Consider the following 19,894-nt stretch of genomic DNA (forward strand, 5'->3'; position numbering starts at 1 on the left):
CTGTTACAACTCTCATCCTAACAATTTTTTTTTATAAACAGTAAGAAAACTTTGCCTTTGAATCCTGCTTGTATCTGTGAACCACTGGTATGATTTGGGGTCAAGGTATTAGTTCCATGGAAAACTACGGTTTCCTATAGTCGTACCATTCCTAGGAAGGATTACTTTTTACATTTTTCATTATTCATTTATGTATACCTGGGCCTGGTCGTGGGGCTTGAACTCAGGGCCTAGGTGCTGTCCCCAGAGTTGCAGCTCCACTTCCGGCTCTCTGGTGATTCACTGAGGCCTTCTTTCCCAGGCTGGCTATCAATGGTGGTTCTCAGATCTCAGCTTTCTAGAGTAGGTCTGGGAAAAGGAACACTTTTTTCTTTTTTTCTAGTATTTTTCACCTCAAAAATGCTGTGACAAAGAGGTGAGAATGCTCCATTCTCTGCAGCAAGAAAACGATTTCTCCTTAAAATCCACTAGGGAGCCTAGTGTTTACAGTTGTGGAATAATTCTCCAAAGAAAGCAGTGTGTTGATTCATCTAACTAGTGGATCAAATAAACCATTTACTGAACTCTACCCATACTTACAGGATTTCAGAATTTTTGTGTGTGTGTAACTTCTATTAAACAACAGAGCTTGCTTTTGTCTCCTGGAAATCATGAAAGTTTGAGACTCTTGTTCCTTCACTGAATTGTACTTGTCACTGACGGTGAGAGGCTGCCATAATTTCAACACTTGATGGCTGGAATTATTTTAAAACAGTTTCGACGCAAAGCACCTGTTACTGAGAATGAGGATGTGTGCTTTGGTCTAAACCAGCAACATGGAAATGAGGGAAGAGTTTTAAATCACAGACTGGTTAGCTATATGCAAGCCACGTGAGCTCCAAGCCCCGAGTTCGAGCCCAGGTACCAACAATCAAAAAGTACTCTGTATAGTTTGCAATTACATAATTACAGCTAAGTGAATGACAGGCGTTGGGTTAGAACTTTGCAACGATATTCCATTGCCTTGGTTAGCTACTTTCATTCATGTCTCTTGGACTTAGAGTTTAAAAATGTTTTGTTTTGTTTTGTTTTTCAAGCCAGGTGCCAGTGGCTCACTCCTATAATCCTAACTACTCAGGAAACTAAGATTTCAGGATTGTGGTTCAAAGCCAACCGTGGATAGGAAAAGTCCACGAGATTAAGCTTCAATTAAACTTCAAACAAACTGGAAGTGGAGCTGCGGTTCAAGTGGTAGAGCGCTAACGTTAAGCAAAAGCAGCTCAGGGACAGTGCCTACAACCTGAGTTCAAGCTCCAGAATCCCCCCCCTCCCCCCACACACACATGCTCAGGGACAGTGCCTATGCCCTGAGTTCAAGCTCCAGAATCCACCCCCCACCCACACACACATATGCTCAGGGACAGTACCTACGCCCAGAGTTCAAGCTCCAGAATCCCCATACACACACACACAAATGCACGCGTGCGTGCACACACACACACACACACACACACACACACGCTCAGGGACAGTACCTACACCCAGAGTTCAAGCTCCAGAATCCCCATACACACACACACACACACACACACACGCTCAGGGACAGTACCTACACCCAGAGTTCAAGCTCCAGAATCCCCATACACACACACACACACACACACACACACACACACACACGCTCAGGGACAATACCTACGCCTTGAGTTCAAGCTCCAGAATCCCCATACACACACACACAAATGCACGTGTGTGCACACACACACACACACACACACACACACAGAGTTCTTTCTGCCCCTGTACTTCTGTTTGGGTACTCCAACCCACCCTAATAAAAACATTTACAGACATATTTTTTTCAACATGAACGCCTAGAGGAAAAGAATCATTTCTCTACAGTAATTTCTCCTCAAATGCGGTTCAAGTTCTTGGCTGCACACTTGGACTGAACCCCCCACCACTGGCAGACCTGGCCCAGAGTGCCGCCATACGTAAAGTTCACCCAGCACCCAAGGACACGGTTCATGAGTGGGGCCCTGAAGGAACTGTTCAGGTTGGAGGTCAGTTTTGTTCAGGTCACATCAGGATGCAAAAATGGAGTTAGATCATGTTATAGTGAGAAGCAGATTAAAATCATGAGGCAACCTGATGTGTGCAGGGGCTGGAAGGTCGCGGAAGGAGGGTTTCTGACCTGAATCTGTTGCTGGAGCAAATTGATTTTGTGTTGCTGCTGCAGAAGTTGTTGCTGCTGTCTGGCAATCTGAAAAGAGATCAAAGGAGGCAAGGTTACCATCGTACTGACTTTCTGGGGGTGGGGGCCGGAGGGGGGGGCACCAGCTTCTTGTCTCCCCATCGATGAGGATATAGACCACCACGGCCTACACTGTACGCAAGTCATCCTTAAGAAGGACCAGACGAAGGATTTAGGCTCTAGGACCAACTACTTGGTCTCTTTCCTTTGGCCTAGAACAGAGAACCCCGAGGTCCTGCAGCCTGATCTACTCCAGCAAGCCACAGAAAGGGAGATGGCCAAAAACGTCCACAGTTCCCACATGGCCAGCCTTTCTCTATCAGAGAAAGAGGGCTTATAAAACAACAATGGGGCTGGGAAGGTGGCTCAGTGGTAGAGCGCTCGCCTCGCATGCATGAGGCCCTGGGTTCGATTCCTCAGCACCACCTACGCAGAAAAAGCTGGAAGTGGCGCTGTGGCTCAAATGGTAGAGCGCCAGCCTTGAGCTGAAGAGCTGAGGGACAGCGCCCAGGCCCAGAGTTCAGGCCCTACAACCGACCAAACAACCACAGCAGCAGCAGCAACAACCGTTGAAGTTGTTGTGACAAAGGGTTGGGTGTGACTCGCATGAAGTTTAAGCTAAATGTAGCTTATTTTTGTGGTGGTGGTTTGTGAATTCAGTTGTCATGTTGGCCTCTGGCAAACTCTGAACCACCAGCTCCTTCCACACACACAAATCCAGGTGTGATTCTCAGCGTCAACAGTCACTTCTGTGTCAGCAATCCCCAAATGTGTCCCTGAGTTGATTGTTTGTTTGCTTATGCTGGTTACCTGGGATTGAACTCAGGCCCTTGGGGTCTTCCTGCTTCGCTTTGACACGCAATGCTGGAACTCTACCAGCTGAGCCACAGCTTTGCATCCAGCTTTTTGCTGGCTAATTAGAGAGAAGAGTTTGCTTAGGTTTGTTTCTCTGGGTTGATGCCACACTGAATCTCAGATCTCGGCCTCCTGAGTGGCTAGGATTACAGTGCCCAGCTTGAACCCTTACCTTCTCACATTTCCTTAGAATCCAACTGTCAACCCTTTTTCTAGAACTTTCTCCAGCGCCTCTGGTATTTCCCTGGTTTTCTTCCTTCCGCTTCTGTTATTAAATGTGAAAGCTCTCCAAGCTCAATTACAATCACATTCATTTCTCTGAACCTCTTTACCTGGGTATGTCAAGTGTCCTGGATTGGATCGTTTGGCTCTTCATCTGTGTTTATGCTGTTGTTTTGGTGCTTGTTTGTTTGTTTTCTGCTCTTAACAGGGCTTAAACCCTGGACCTCCTGCTCTTGCTTTTTTGTTTTTCTGTTCAAGGGAGTCCATCTACCACTTGAACCACACCTCCCTTGTGACTTTTTAGTGGTTAATGAATGAGTCTCATGGGCTTTCTTGCCGTGGCTGGCTTTGAACTGTGATTCTTGGATCTCAGCCTCCAGGGTACCCAGGATTATAGGTGTGATGCACTGGTTCCCAGGTACACCTGCACTTTTAGAGTCAGAGTCATTCAAAGGCTCATGCTCAACAGCACGAACAGGACCTAAGCTGGTTTCTGAGTGTCCTGCCCCTGACCTGATGAGTTTTCCCACACAGCACAATCATTACCCTGTTGTCTGGTCTCAGAACCACCTTTCTATTTACTTACCACAATGTATCATGACTTTATGTTCTTTTACTTGTTTTTCCTTTTATGCCAATTGTGGGGCTTGAACTCAGGGCCTGGGCGCTGTCTGTGAGCTCTTTTGCTCAAGAGTAGAGCTCTACCACTTGAGCCACAGCACCACTTCTTCTGGTTTTCTGGTGGTTTGTTGGAGAGAAGGGACTCATGGACTTTCCTGCCCAGGCTGGCTTGGAACCGTGATCCTCAGATCTCAGCCTCCTGAGTAGCTAGCATGACAGGCATGAACCACTGGCTCTTAGCTTCATTTATTTTTTTTTTCTTTTTGTCAGTTGTGGGTCTGAATTCAGGGCCTGGGCGCTGTCCCTCAGCTCTTCAGCTCAAGGCTAGCGCTCTACCACTTGAGCACAGCACCACTTCCGCCTTTTTCTGCTTGTGTGGTGCTGAGGAATCGAACCCAGGGCTTCATGCATGTAAGGCAAGCGCTCTACCACTGAGCCACCTGCCCAGCCCTTCATTCTGTCTCTGAGAAAGAAGTCCACATGTGTTTTAAAGGTAAGCAGAAGGAGTATGTACGTTTCATTCATGTTGACTCAGAGATGGTATGGGAAGAAATTGAACATTTGGTAAGAAGGTAAGAATTCATAGATTAGAAGAGAATTTTAAATGCTTTATTTTATGATCGAAGGTAAATAAACTGCTCAGAAGGATGTAAAATGTCTAACCTCTCTAGGGAACTTCCACATGGTTATCAGTAGCTCTAGATCACATTCTGATCTCCTTGGTTAAACACAGTTCTGGATTTCGTTCCCAACAATAAATGAGAACCATCTCTATCACTTCCCTCACAAGAGCATCGCCTTGACCTTCTGAAAGCTGGGTAATCAGAAAATAAACAGACACGTGACCAGGACTAAAAGCAGGAGAGCCGTCTAGCTGGCTGCGGGAAGTTCATTCTCTTGTGAGCAATGGTACAACTGTATGATTTTAATACTTCCATTTGGTCTTTGAAATGCTGCGAAATGACACTTCACAGGTGGAGGAATAGCATCCATTGTGCCGAGTTCTGTCCTTCCACTCATGAAATTTGCAAAAGTCCTTTCAGCGGTAGCTGGAGGAGCTAGCAAGTAGGGATCCCAGCTCTCGGCGCTTGCTTTTGCTTGGGGCCAGTCACTTCCCTGGGCGATGTGTCCCGATCCCTCCCAACTCGTTCTCAACAGCCTACCCCAAATGAGCATGCGCAGAGTTCCTTTCAAGTGACAATGCCTGCCCGGTGCTCGTAGCTCATGACTGTCATCCTCTCCCGGTTCAAAGACAGCCCGGGCAGGAAAGCCCTTGAGACCCTGATCTCCCATGAGCCACCAGAAAACCAGCAATGGTGCTGTGGCTCAACGTGGTAGGGCGCTAGCCTTGAGCAAAAGGAGTTCAGGGACAGTGCCCAGGCCCTGAGTTCAAGCCCCAGGACCGGCACACAAACAAGTGAATAAATGGAGATGGGCCCCTTTGGGTCTCACTCAGTTAAAGTCTAAAGGGCTGCCTCGCTAGCTTTGTCAGCCTACTCTTCCCTTCTTCTTTCATAAGCTGCCCGCGGATTCACTCTGGGCCTCTGGGCCCCTGTGCCTGCTTGCTCTTCCTTCCATCTGGAATAGTGTGACTGGGGGGGAGGGGCGCAGGGCTCACCTGCTCACCTTCTAGAAGGTTCTGTTCGGGTATGATCAGGTCATGAGGTTTTCCTTGAACACTGTTTTTAAAGCTGCCCATCTCCCTAGGATGCCCTCCTCTCCAGTGCCCTGCTTGGCACTTCCCATGAATACTTCACAACATGTACCACAGTGTCCCGATTAATTTACCTAGCTCTTCCCACCACACGTTAACATGGAGGGGATTTTTATACCCTGCTACACTTCCTGTAAGTAAGACGGAATCCAGCATCAAATCCACGTTCAACATGTCCTTGTTGAAGAGATGAACATGGAGTAGAGCTCAGACATAATCTCCTACAGCTGGGTGTGGTGGCTCATCCCTATGAGCCCAGCTACTTCCGGGGTAGACGTGGGAAAGAGCACAGCGAAAGGTTAGGAAAAAGAAAGTTAGGAGAATGCCGTCTCCACAAACCAGCCAGGCATCGTGGCTCACACCTATGTTGGGGGCGGAGACAGAGAGATCCACATCTAAGGCCCGCTTGGGCAAAAATGCATGAGACTCTAGCTGAAACAAAAAACAAAAACCCAAACTTCCTCGAAAGAAACTAACAAGTAAGGGTAGGGTAAGGGCTGGGACGCATGGCCAAGAGTAAGGCCCCGAGTTCAAATCCCATACTGTCGGAAGCGGGGAGGCGCCTGGAGGAAAGGTGGAAGGCCTGGGTGCAAGTACTGGTGGTCAGAGGGCAGGTGAATCTGCGAGAGGAGAAAGGCCTGCTAAACGGGATACAGTCCCGATCGTCCCTCACACCCACGTCTGTAATCAGGGTGAAGGCACCCCCCGCCCGCCCCCCGTGGGCTTACCGTGGGAGGGGAGCTGGGATGGAGGGGAGGGTCTCTGCAGAGCTGACCTGGAGGTGGCATGGAGGGGCAGGGTCGCTGCAGAGCTGACCTGGAGGTGGTTCCAGAGAGGCCTCCTCTCCAGGGGTGGGGGTAAGCACCGCCAGGCCTCCCTCTGACTCAGGAGAGACACCGTGGAAGGGCAGCAGGTTCCTACGTTTCTAAGGTGGAGGCGAGAGGGCTTGAGAAAGCCAGAACGTTCCAGAATGTTCTAGAATCCTCGCCGTGCCATGTGGGGGTTGGCCAGAAACCGTGAAGTCCAGAGAGAAAAGAAACTTCCTCTCCATTAAGCGATGGTTTAAAGCCTTTCAGGGCAAGTGTGCCATACACACTCACCAAGGAATCTCGGGGTTCTCTACCAAGCAGTAGTCTCCCCTGGAGCTACACTCCCAGAGGCCCTCAGAGTCCCTGCAGAGAGTAATGTTACTCTGTGCTAACTACACTCATCCTGGGACTCACACAAGAAGAATACGGGTTGTCTCTAATTAATAGAGCAAATACATTTCAGTAGAAGTAAAAATAAAATAAAACAAAAAAGTAAAAATAACAGAACAAATAATAATAGAACAAAGACATTTCAGTAAAAGTAACAATAAAATAATTTTAAAAAGTAAAAATAATAGAACAAATGATAATAGAACAAATACATTTCGGTAGAAGTAAAAATAAAATAAAATAAAAAAGTAAAAACAATAGAACAAATAATAAGAGAACAAATACATTTCAATAAAAGTAAAAACATACAGAGTATGGTAGTTCATTTCTGTAATCTCAGTACTCAAGAAGCTAAGGCAGGAGTAGTTGTAGCTTTAAGTCCAACCTGAGCAACATAACAAGACCTTGCTTTGAACAACAACAAAAATTACCTGTCAAGCAGAGAAGCCCCCCTAAGTAAAGGAGAGTAAAATGAACAAGTAGAGCACCAATGGCTCAGGCCTCGCTACTCAGGAGGCTGAGATCTGAGGATCCAAGCTCAAACGAGCTTGCGCAAGAAAGTCCCTGAGATTCTTATCTCTGATTAACCACCAAAAGCTGGAAGTGGCACTGCAGCTCAAGTGGTAGAGCACCAGTCTTGAGCAAAAGACAGCACTCGGGTCCTGAGTTCGAGCCCTAGTACACTCCCTCTCTCTGTCTTTTTGTCTCTCTGTCTCTGTCTCTCTGCCTGTCTGTCTCTCTCTCTCTCTCTCACACACACACACACACACACAGAACTATAAATGCTTATACCTCTCCCCTTGTCTTTCTCTGTCCCTGATCATTATCCTACCTCATTTAGAATTAAACTCTATCAACGCGGGCTCCTCCCCGGTTAAATTTTTTCAGCCATTCTAATAGCTTTCTATTTAGATGATTAATAGCATCTTCACTGAACATTCTTCTTCCCAAGTCGTTTCCTTTGTTTAAGGCTGCCTGTTCTCCAAATCTTCGCTCAAGTGTCTCCTGATGGGAAGGGTTTTCTTGGCTCTCCAGGATTCCGTCTATGTTCCGCTTTTATCGCCTATTGGAATTCCCTGGCTATAATTGTAAATTGAATATCCTCTACCTGAGATGGTTAGGACCAGCAGTGATTTGGATTTCTGATACTGTTGGATTTGGGGCTATTTGTACATACACGGTACAATATTTGGGAAAGAGGACCCAAGTCAAAGCATGTGATTTGTGGGTGTTTCTTATATGTTTAATGCACAGAGCCTTACGATAATTTCAGACAGCATTTCCAGCACGCCTAGGTTTTACTGAGTTACTTATTTAGGGCCTCATGCTCTTCCTCAGCTTTTTTCCTTCAAGGCTGGCGCTCTACCACTTGACCCATAGCTGCATTTCAACTTTTTGAAGGTTAATTGGAGTTAGGAGCCTCACAGGCTTTTCTGTCCAGCCTGGCTTTGAACCTGGATCTTCAGACCCCGTCTCCTGAGTGCTGACAGTTGATGACAGGCATGTGGGTCCCTGGTACCTGGCTGTGACTGCAGTCAGGCCCGTGAGGAAACGTCACACTGTGGAGGAGCTCACCCGTGCCTGCCAGCCAGCACGGCAAAGGTTGCGTGTTCTGAAGCATTTCAGATTTCAGGGGTTCTGCAAAGGTTGCGTGTTCTGAAGCATTTCAGATTTCAGGGGTTCTGCAAAGGTTGCGTGTTCTGGAGCATTTCAGATTTCAGGGGTTCTGCAAAGGTTGCGTGTTCTGAAGCATTTCAGATTTCAGGGATTCTGCAAAGGTTGCGTGTTCTGAAGCATTTCAGATTTCAGGGATTCTGCAAAGGTTGCGTGTTCTGGAGCATTTCAGATTTCAGGGTTCTGCAAAGGTTGCGTGTTCTGGAGCATTTCAGATTTCAGGGGTTCTGCAAAGGTTGCGTGTTCTGGAGCATTTCAGATTTCAGGGGTTCTGCAAAGGTTGCGTGTTCTGAAGCATTTCAGATTTCAGGGGTTCTGATTAGGAATGCTCAACCTGTGCTGCCATCTTCCCACTGAATTTACCCATGAATCTGTGTGTGTGTGTGTGTGTGTGTGTGTGTGTAATGGATTGACAAATAGCAAAGTAATGTCTAAGACAAGGGACTGCACCTCTTTCCTTGCTTAACTGTCTTGTTTTTTGTTTTTTGTAGGTTGTAGGGCTTGAACTCAGGGCCTGGGCGCTGTCCCTCAGCTCTTCAGCTCAAGGCGAGCGCTCTACCACTTGAGCTACAGCGCCACTTCTGGCCTTTTCTGTGTCTGGGGTGCTGGGGAATCGAACCCAGGGCCTTGTGCATGCAGGGCGAGCGCTCTACCACGGAGCCACCTGCCCAGCTCCTGCTCTCTTTAATTCTCACTTCTTCTATTATCTTTAAGAACTTATCCAAATGGGCTTCGGCTCGAGGTGTCGGTGTATGAGCCCAACGCACGCTGATCCACATCACCCCTTCCATTGTCCTCCCCCGCCTCCCCCCCACCCCCCCACCCCCCCCTTCAAGTCCCTGGCTCCATGTTCGCCTAGGAACATGATGATTTCATTTTCCCACTCTTCCTCCTTCCATTCCCCTGCCTTTTGCTCCCTTTGAACTTAACCCTCGGCTCCCACAGCACAAGCTCTAGCTTCAAGGTGTACGTTAGTTGTTCCCAAAAAGTGACACGGTGGGAATCCTCCCCTGCGGATGCCACACTGCAGCTCCTACGCGCGTGCCTTTGTCTGGGGGTCCCTCTGTCTGTTCTGTCTGCTCCCATGCATGTTTGGGACCTATGTCCAGTTTCCACACAGGAGAGCCGGCACGTCTCCTCTGACTCTCGGGCCGGCCTTCCCCGAGTCGCCCGGCCCAGGTCCGGCCGTGGCCCTGCTCACCTGCTCTTGCTGCTGCTTGGCAAGCTCCATCTGCTGGCGCTGCTTCTCAATCTGGGAGGCGGCCAGCTTCTTCTGCTCGTCGTGGGCGGCCAGCAGCTGCTCGCGCAGGCTGGTCAGCTGGTTGATCATACCCATGAGCTGCCGCTCCTTCTCCGCCAGGCTTTCCGGAGTCCCTGCACAACGGCACACAGAGAGAGAGGACGCATAAGAGAAACAAGAACTTGTCATGATGCAAGTTCGAACCACACACACACACACACACACAGGACCCTGGTCTGCAGAGCACCGGTGGCTGAGGTCTCTAATCCCAGCTACTCAGGAGGCTGAGATCTGACTAGGGATGGCAGTTCGAAGCCAGCCTGGGCAGGAAGAGCCCATGAGACTCTGTAGTTTGAATTGACCAGCACAAATCCAGAATGGGGGTGTGGCTCAAGTGGTAGCGTGCTATCATTGAGAAAAAAAAACAAAAACCAAAAAATGCTCAGGAACTGTGCCCCAGAAATGAGTTCCTTGGTGGACTGGCTCATTAAATATTTTCAATCTTTTTGTGTTTTTTGTTTTGTCTCTCATGGGGCTTGAACTCAGGGCCTGGGTGCTGTCCTGCAGTTCTTCAGCTCATGACTGGTGCTCTACCACTTGAGCCACAGCGCCACTTCTGGTTTTCTGGTGGTTCATTGGAGATCAGAGTCTCGCAGAGTTTGTTGCCCAGGCTGGCTTTGAACCATGATCCTCAGATCTCAGCCTCCTGAGTAGCTGGGATTACAAGCATGAGCTACCAATTGCCTGGCTGTATCTATTGTTTTCAAGTTCTATGCTGGACCTATGGAGGATAAAAATGATGTCTAAGTAAGGCACCGTTTCTGGACTTCACTTTGTCATCTAATTAAACAGGCAAAGACAGGAAAACTTAAAACCCATAATTACTAAGACACAAAGCCATTAGCAATGATAAGTTTTCCCCTTCATTTAAAACTATCCTAAAGATTCAACTCTAAGAGATTCTGTGTTAAGGTTAACAAAGGGGAAAACGCTTCGGTCCGGGGGTGAAGTTTATTTGGAGAGTATGTACTTGTTAGTGCATGTAAAGGCCCTGGGTTGAGTCCCCAGCAACCAACAAACACACACACACACACACACACACACACACACACACACACACACTCTGCAGATGGGTGGTGGGGAAGGTCGATCAAGTTAAAATTGTTAATGCACAACTCACAGAGGGATCAGGAAACAGACATTCAAGTTTGAGAACACAATAGGCTTTCCTGAAATACTGAAATGTGGGTGAAAATGAGCATCGCTTATAGTCCCCCCCAAATTATACCTAGATCTAAGATCTGGAAAAGAAATCAGGGCGCCCACTGAGGGAGAGAGTGGGCAAATACAGCCATCATATTCAATGCCCATAGGGAACCATGAGGCCGGATGAGGTGGAGAGGGGAGAAGAGAGGAGGGGAGGGGAGGGGAGGGGAGGGGAGGGGAGGGGAGGGGTGACACGCATCAAGAGGCATTGTCCTCATCAGCCGACACGCTGAATTGAAACTCCTGTGTACATGACTCGATGATACTAAAAGATAATTAATTAAAAAGGAAAAGATATCCTAGGTCCATGATACTTAAAACACGCCGAAGGGTCTTAAGAGAGGTTAAAATACTTGTTTGATGGACCAGGCGTGTGTGCTGTGCAGAGAGATAGAAATAGCACCACTTCCAATTGTTCTTTTAAAACCCACGGGTAGATGTGACCCCTCTGGTATAGCCTGAGCAGCGGGAGAGAGCGTGTTTGTTAATTACAATTTTCACTTCAAACGTAAGATACAAAGCGCTGTTTTAATAATGCATTTGCCACCTGTATGCATCATTAGGTAAAACGAGGTGCTAGCGCTCCGTCTCCTCCCCATCTCCCCGCAGTCTTCATCTATGACGTGGGAGGAAGTATTAGCTACTGTTGGTGGCTTATATTTTACCTGTGTCCATTTGGGATGGAAACGAAGTTTCTAAGTTAAAAATAATAATAATAATTGAATGTATTTCTAATAAACAGACATCCAGAATAAAATGTCGTGTGTGAATATTAAAAAAAAAAAAGATTCATCCGTTGTGCTCTTTCTTATTATCAGTCGTGAACGTTGATACTGAAAAAAGGCTACTGGCTCTCACCAGTGCCATCCTGGCCAGGTGGTGGATGATAGGGAATTGGACTTCAGGGGCGCCATCTTGTTTTCATGGTGGTGACAGGCAGGCCTTGGATGATAGGTTACTGGACCTGTCACTTCTGTGGTCCGAGCGCTCCGGACTCTCCAGCTTCCAGTGAACCTGCCCCTGGGCCCCGACCAGACTTTGGCCTGGACCAACTCAGGGGCCGTAACAGCACGCCTCCTGTCTCCCGGCTCCTGGCTCTTCTCTGGTCCCCATTTCAGCTCTCCTTGGAAGTTGATCTGGTTTGTTGGAATCGTTTTCCTGCTCTTTCTTTCCTCTCCTGCTGTCATGGCTCAGTTCTCTCACAGTGTTAAGTGTACTCGCGGGGCAACAGATTCAAGCTCTTAAGATGTGGCTTCTCTGTTTCTTGCGACTGAGGTCCCGTACAACAATACATCCTGGGGCCAATCGATGGTTACTCAGGACTTAATAAATCTCAGATATTTGGATTCCAGAGGCACGGAGGAATATTTCTTCAGAATAATTAGCTAATAGGTATTATTTCTTAATAGTCGGTAATCTGAGTACCATCAATGAAAATACTCATATGATATGGAAGTAAACCGCTGTGTTGATGCACACGAAGAAGAAGAAACAGTATATCTGGGAGTGTTTTACAGACCTCGCCCCATAAAACAAGGAGGAAGATAGGGAAATACTAGTAAGTGCTTTCAATGAGAAACGAAGCACTCTGCTCATCAACTAGGATTAATCAGACAGCGACGGGACTTTCATAAAGGAGAATTGTTTTAAAGCCCTGAAAAAGTTGCATTTGAAGAACAGTTTAAGGTTTTGGATCTTGTTCATGATACAAAGCTGGGTGAAAGAGTTGGGTAGAAAAAATGTTTATATTAATGTGCACACACGCACACACACGCACACACACACACACACACACATACACACAGACCCTTTCCCACCTCATATATTCACAGGGAAAAAGGCTGAAAGTAATCTCCAGTGCTATGAATTAAACTAAGGTTTAGATGGTGCTCTACCCCCTGAGTCACGCTCCACGCCATCCTTTTTGCTTTGTGAACATTGAGAGTAAGAAAAACACTTCTCCACACCCTTTCAAGTTGTGAGTCTAATATTTTTCAAATTACCTTGAAAGCCGTGTTGTCGGTGTTACTTAAAACCAGGCTTTAAGAGTATAAGGCTTATTAAATACTCAGGGCTTACTGGCGTATTTAAATGACTGCCATGTGAATTCTGCCTTCAACTGGCAGCCTTTTAAATGGTTGAGAAAGGGATCTCCTTTTTCTCTGACTCTGTCTCTTTCCCCTTTTCTTTCCCTTCCTTCTTCCCATTCATTTTAGTTAAAAAGTAAAGAGCAAAGTTTCGATCCCCCAGAAGACCCTACCAATACCATCAGGGCTAGCAGCTTCCTAACGCACGCCAAGCTTCGATCTGAACGCATCGTTTTCCTGGGTCCTCCTGGCTCCATCAACTGATGATTCGGTGAGTTCATATGTATATGTGCACATGTATGTATGTGTGTGTGTGTGTGTGTAAATGTGTGTGTGTATAAAGCAGCATAGAGCCATCCTTCTCTCTCCCACGCAGAACGAAGTTCCTGCATTGCATGCACGCCACTCACATTGGTTTCATTAAGAAACAAGCAGCTGGCGTGGCAGCTAAGGCGCTGTTCTGCCTGACTTCCTGGGCTCCCCGATCCTCCTGCCTGCCCGCCTCTCCCTCAGAGCTGCTCCCTCCAGTCCTCTCGCCCCCAGAGGGCAGCCGCCCCTGGGCCCTCTCTGACCACCTGTGCACAGTGGGGAGGGACCGCAACTGGCCTGCAAGCAGCTGTGAAAGTAAAGTTTCCCCCAGTTTACAGAAAAGGGAGGGGGGAGAGACAGAGAGAGAGAGACAGAGAGGGAGAGAGACAGAGAGAGAGAGAGAGACAGAGAAAGACAGAGACAGATAGAGACAGAGAGACAGAGATAGAGAGAGACAGAGAGACAGACAAGAGAGTTACAAAGAGACAGAGACCAGACACACACACACACACACACACACACACACACACACACACAGAATGTGTGTGTTCTACAGCTGCTTTTAAAATACATCGCAAAACAGCTTTTTGCACAGAACCAGAGGCCAATCACCCAACTTGGGCTCTGGAAAGGAAGCCTTCAAAGAACAAGAAAAACCCTGAAAGTGAAGCCCAGAACCTTCCTTTGTGGGTGGCTGTCACTCCCTCAATGAACGCCCCGGGGCAGGCCTTGAAGGACAGCTGAGCCCCCCCCTTGCTGTGGCCGCCGCTGCTGCTGCTGCTTTTAAGTGTAACTTGTGATGGAAATGGAGGAGGAGGGAGAAAGAAGCGAGAGAGATGAGGAGGCTTGGAGCCGGCGCTCCACTCTCCGCTCTGCGCTCCCTCTCCTTCTCTAGGTAGGTCAGTGGAGTAAGAAGAGCGCTACTATTCCTCAGGTGACATGGATCAAGACCCATCAGAATACAGAGGGATACAGAGACCTTCTCTCTCGGAAAGCTAAAGATCGCTTTCTCCTTGGGCTCTGTCCTTCCCTTCCAAGAAAAACATTTGCCATTTAAATTTTATTCCATGATCGATTTTCGTTGGTGTATTTGATTAGAACCATTTACTCCCTCCCTCCTTCCCTCCTTTCTTCCCTCCCTCTCTTCCTCTCTCCTTCCTTCCCTCCCTCCCTCCCCTCCTCTCTCCTTTTTTAATTCCAGTACTGGGACTTGAACTCAGGCCCTCAAGCTCTCGTTTGGATTTTTCTGCTCAAGGCTAGTGTTCTACCACTGGAGCCACACACATCTCCACTTCCAGTGTGTTTTGCTGCCTGATTACACTGAAGAGTCTCGTGGACTTTCCTGCCCTGGCTGGCCGCGAACTTCGGTCCTCATCTATGACTTCTGGGTAACTAGGGATATTTTCTTAATACTCCTTGGTGATGAATCGTGGCCTACGGGTATGTAATTCCAAATGCTTTGGTGAGGGCAGTGAAACAGTGGCATGTTTTCTGGAACTTTCCAAATTTCCAGGCAGAGATGTCACGTAGGTCAAATATTTGACAAGACGGGTGTTATCTCTCTCTGGGTTCTAAGTTAGGCTGATGTCCTCGCTCACTTAGAAGACAAGCCCTTCGCTCTCTAGGAAAACATGTGCAGACACACATGTGCAAAAAGAGCCCATGAGAAGAAATCTGGCAGTGTGCAAGATGGGTGTGATGGGTATCCACCAAAAACGCACACAGTCATACATCACGTACATCGATGGTAATGACCACGTGCATTAACTGTCTCAAAATGAATCCCAACTTAGAATGCATAATCCTAAGGATCCTTAATAGTAACAAATAAGAAATGTCAACTGCTTATAATGCTCTGAGGGAAAAAAATGCCTTTACATGAGTTGAAAGGACAATGTGCTTTTCATTCATTCTTTCTTTCTTTTTTTTTTTTTGGTCAGTCTTGGGGCTTGAACTCTAGGCCTGGGCGCTGTCCCTCAGCTCTTCAGCTCAAGGCTAGCACTCTACCACTTGAGCCACAGCGCCACTTCCGGCTTTTTTCTTTTTGCTTATGTGGTGCTGAGGAATCGAACCCAGGGCCTCATGCATGAAAGGCAAGCGCTCTACCACTGAGCCACCTGCCCAGCCCTGTGCTTTTATTTCTATAAGAAGAAATTTACCTTTTTCCTGCATCCTCCCCAATCCTCCCCCTCCCACCCCCCAATTCCCAGAAATTTCAGGTTTGGGTAGTCAATCTCTGTATGCCATAAAGATTTTCTCTTAGTCTTCTGTGGTGGTAGATTTAAATTAAACTAAAGAAAGGAACAACATCAACGACAAACGAATCACATCGCAGCCGGGTGCCAGTGGCTCACACCTGCCATCCTAGCCTCTCAGGAGGCTGAGGTCTGAGGACTGCAATTCAAAGCCAGCCCAAGCAGGGAAAAGTCCATGAGACTCTGATCTCCAATGAACCACCAGAAAACTGCAAGTGGAGCCGTGGCTCAAAGTGGGAGAGCGCTAGCCTTGAGCAAAGGAGCTCAGGGACAGCACCAAGGCCCTGAGTTCAAGCCTCAGGACCGGGAGGGAAAAAGTAAAATAATAACAAAGTAAGCTAAAGCATGTTAAAGATATAATGAAGTTCCAATATTAAATTAAATATATATATATATATATATTATATATCTACCATTAGCTCTACACTAATAGTGGTTACTCAGGAGGCTAAGATCTGATGTTACAGTTTGAAGCCAGCCTGGACAGGAAATTCTGTGAGACTCATATTTCCAAGTCATCATCCAAAAAGCCCAAAGTAGAGCTATGGCTGTAATGGTAGAGGGCTAGTCTTGAGGAGAAAAATTAAAAAAAAACAAAAACAAAAAAAGGCTTCAAGGAGAGCTCCCAGGCACTGAGTTCAAGCCCCAAACCCAGCACAAAGAGATTAAAAACAGCCACATACCAGTATGGCTCATGGCTATAATTTTAGCTACTCAGGAGGCTGAGATCTGAGGCTCTCTGTTCAAGGCCAGCCTGGGCAGGAAAGTCCATGAGACTCTCATCTCCAATGAACCACCTGAAAATTGGAAGTGGAGCTGTGGTTCAAAGTGGTTGAGCACTAGTCTTGAGCAAAATTGCTCAGAGACAGTACCCAGGCTCTGAGTTCAAGACTCATGGCCAAAATAAAAAACAAAAGCAAAAAACAACACAAACAAACACACACACATAGCATTCCATTCTTCCTTAGAAAGAAAACTGAGCACAGTTTCTGCCAGAAGCGCAGAAGAGATGGTAGAAATACTTTTCCCCAGCATCCTTTCTAACTCTCAACTTCCTGTCTGTACATTTAAATCAAAACAATCATGCACGCGTTACCTTTGATTTCTCCGAAGTTCCCTGATCCCATTGCAAGAAGCTTGTCTTTCCAGTCCTTTGAGAGTAGCTTTTCGATACTAGGTGTCTCTAAGTGGAGAAAACAAAACAGAACAACGTATAAACAACTCAACCTCCTTCCAATGTCCACTCAACAAAGCCGACCCTGGCCGGGACCTTTCGGAAGGAAGCCATCCACGCTGATAATAAGGATGGGGAAAGGAAGGTGTTTTGTTTCCAGAATTATTAGCCTTTTCCGTGTGCAGAACAAAGCTCTACTAATTCTTTATGGCAATGTGGAGGGCATAGGCCTGTGGTCCATTTTTTTTTTTAATTTTCCTTTTTGATTTGGTAAACAGATTCCTCCTGGATGCCTGTCAATGTCAGGGTGGTTAGTCTGCCATCAAAAAATAATGACATCGATAAAATGCAGAGTGAGAAAAAAAATGAAATAAAGGCAAAGAATTAGCTCTTAAATCTGCGCCTTGTAATTATACCCCTGTGTGTGTTATGTGTACAATTACACGCACTTTATAATGTGTGTTTAACATCTCATGGTGGGAGAGCACACGGTGGCAAGATTTGCCAGCGTTGTGAACATTAAAATAAAAAAAATTTGATATAAAAGAAGCTTGGAAAAGATTGTAAAATCTAAAGAAGTAATACTTATCATGGAAACCTATTATTTGCTGATTTCTGGTTCACATCATAGGCTTCCTTCCCCCCAAAAGCCTGGTATTGGGGTAGCGCGCACACATTTTTGTGCTTTAGTGTGGTGTTTGTTTCTGTCTATCTCTTGGTTGGCAACCTCTCCTATTGTGTGGAATTTAATGTATAAGTAAATATAAATGCTAATAAAACTCCCAAACAGCAAAGTCAGTTCTCCACGACGTAATTGGCTATTCTTGTCGGCATTTAGATGTGTACACAATTACCATGGTTTGCAATCCCACGATTAGCCCCAGCATTCAGTCAGAAAATAGAATGTTCTAGAAGATAAGTATCCCAGTATGCCGCATCTAAATAACAATGCCCACACTTATTATCTGGATGGAAGACATGTACTGCCTTTCTCTACACTGGTGTTTATGTGTATTTGTGTCTGCTCAGGCATTTGTTTACCCCCTGCTGGAGACATAAAGTTAACTTATCAAAGGGGCCTTCTGTCCCACAGAGAAAGACCGTAACGTTATTAGAATCTGGTTAGTTTCCCCTGACAGACAAGTTCATCTCAAAGAGTCCTCCTCACCTTCGGCTAATGTCAAATACTTTTTATTTTCTCCCCTTCCCCAGGGACTCGAATTACAGCCAGCCACAAAGCCTGGGTGAGGTTTTGACCAAAGCACAGATTCAAATTTCTCTCCGAAGTGAAACACTTCCGGCAGTCAAAATACAGATCTATATTTTTGAATTGGGAGGGGGAAAGGGAAGCGTAAAGAATGTACTTTTACCAGACGACAAATACACTGGGACATGACAAAGTATACAGGGCTCTAGACATTCACACCTGAGATCAAAGGAGGATATTCTTAAAAGAGGGTCCCAAAGGCTCTAGAGCCAAGAGCATATGAAATAGTGGTTGGCCAAATGAACTCTAAGACATGGAAACAAGAGTGGTTGTTGTTTTAAATCTTTGTTGCTGTTTTCCTTTTCTGTACCTTTTGTCTTGGTTTTAAGTGTCTGTATTTGGGAGAAGATGAGGGGCAGAAACACAAAGGTGTAGAAATGCAACTGTGGTCCTCACTGGACACTGTTTGGAAAATGAACTCTATCACTTGTGGATGAGGACAGGAAGAAAAAAAAACTGGGGTAACATTGTCCAAAAGGAAATGTTTTCATTATCTGACTTACGTAATGATAACCCTTCTGTATATCACCTTTACAATAACTATATATATATATATAAATACACACACACACACACACACACATATATAAAGAATTTACTTTTACTTTTTCCTAAAACATCCCTTTTGTACCCCTCATTGTTTGGAAACCAATTTGGTAATTCTGGAGAGCAAGAACACAGAGGAAAGATCTCTGCGTGGAAATCAATAGCTCAAGTCTACTGATGGCTTTCATAATAAGTTTAAAGAAACTTCTGCCAGGGTTTCCCACATTTCTATTCCATTCTCGGTAAGCGGCGTATGCCAAATCACTTCTTAAACTTATCAGAGGTCAAAGAAAAAAAAATACACTTTCTTCTTTTTTTTTTTTTTCCTCCTTAGCCCTCTACAAAAATTCCTGAGTAGCATGTAAACAGAACTCAGCCAACAGAGCGTTTGCCATAGAAAAGTGTCCGTCATTAAAAGCTAACACACCTTTGGAAAGCAGGAATGCGGGCTACAGAAACCCATTGTGTGCGTACAATGGGCCCCTGAACTCTCAGGCCCCAAAGCAGACCATTTTACTTTGAAGACCATTGTCTACCAAGCCCAGAACAAAGACTTTCCCCAGCAGCTAGACAAAATATTCACTGTAGTGAAACTCACAAAGAAACAGAAGTCTTCTGTCTAAAGTTGCAGAGTTAAAGAAACAGTCACCCGATTGCTGAACGGTTTTGGCCTCTTTTATGAACTAGCGTAACCAGAGGCTCCTGGATTATGAGAAAGGGAATGAATAACTTCTCCAGGACCAAGTTGTTTCACAAATGGAGCATCGCAGCAGGGCCTAACTCCCGAGGACTGTCACATCTGTGATCAAGGAAGATGTTAACGCTGGGTGGGCTATGTACAGTCAACTAAGATGTACAGGTATTTCTTGAACAGCTTGGGTTCCAGGAACTCGGCTACAATTCTTTTAAAGGTTTATTTTGTTTTTTAGCCCATGTCCTCTTATTTTAGCACAGTAACCCACCTAAAGACCTAAAGTATATCAATACATCTGTGTTACAGATTTGAGGGGAGGGGGAGGGACACTCGATACAAGGTAAGAAGAGACTGGGGTGGCATTGCATGAGAAGAATTGAAGGCGTGGGTTAATTACTTTTCTCCACAAATTCCTGACACTTATCCGCAGGGAAAGGACGGGGCAAGCCGTTATTTTCTGAAGGCGGAGTCTCGGCCCCGGCCAGAAGCCTGATGTGGCATCACATGATGTGACATCACGCTTCCTTCCAGAATCTTC

The 19,894-nt window shown here is 46.2% G+C and overlaps 1 protein-coding gene across 1 annotated transcript in view; it reads right to left on the bottom strand.

Annotated features, from left to right (window-relative positions):
- Sox5 (SRY-box transcription factor 5) overlaps positions 1–19,894 on the bottom strand; it is a 383,729-nt gene that overhangs the window by 185,425 nt on the left and 178,410 nt on the right. Inside the window, exons 4-6 of the mRNA XM_042699480.1 lie at positions 16,772–16,858; positions 9,720–9,892; positions 2,174–2,242 (exon numbers count right to left, since the gene is read on the bottom strand). Coding sequence (XP_042555414.1) covers positions 2,174–2,242; positions 9,720–9,892; positions 16,772–16,858 — 329 coding nt within the window. The remainder of the gene's footprint in view (positions 1–2,173; positions 2,243–9,719; positions 9,893–16,771; positions 16,859–19,894) is intronic.

Source organism: Dipodomys spectabilis, unplaced genomic scaffold, assembly GCF_019054845.1.
Source record: "Dipodomys spectabilis isolate Male_0828 unplaced genomic scaffold, ASM1905484v1 ptg000252l, whole genome shotgun sequence".
Lineage (NCBI taxonomy): Eukaryota > Metazoa > Chordata > Mammalia > Rodentia > Heteromyidae > Dipodomys > Dipodomys spectabilis.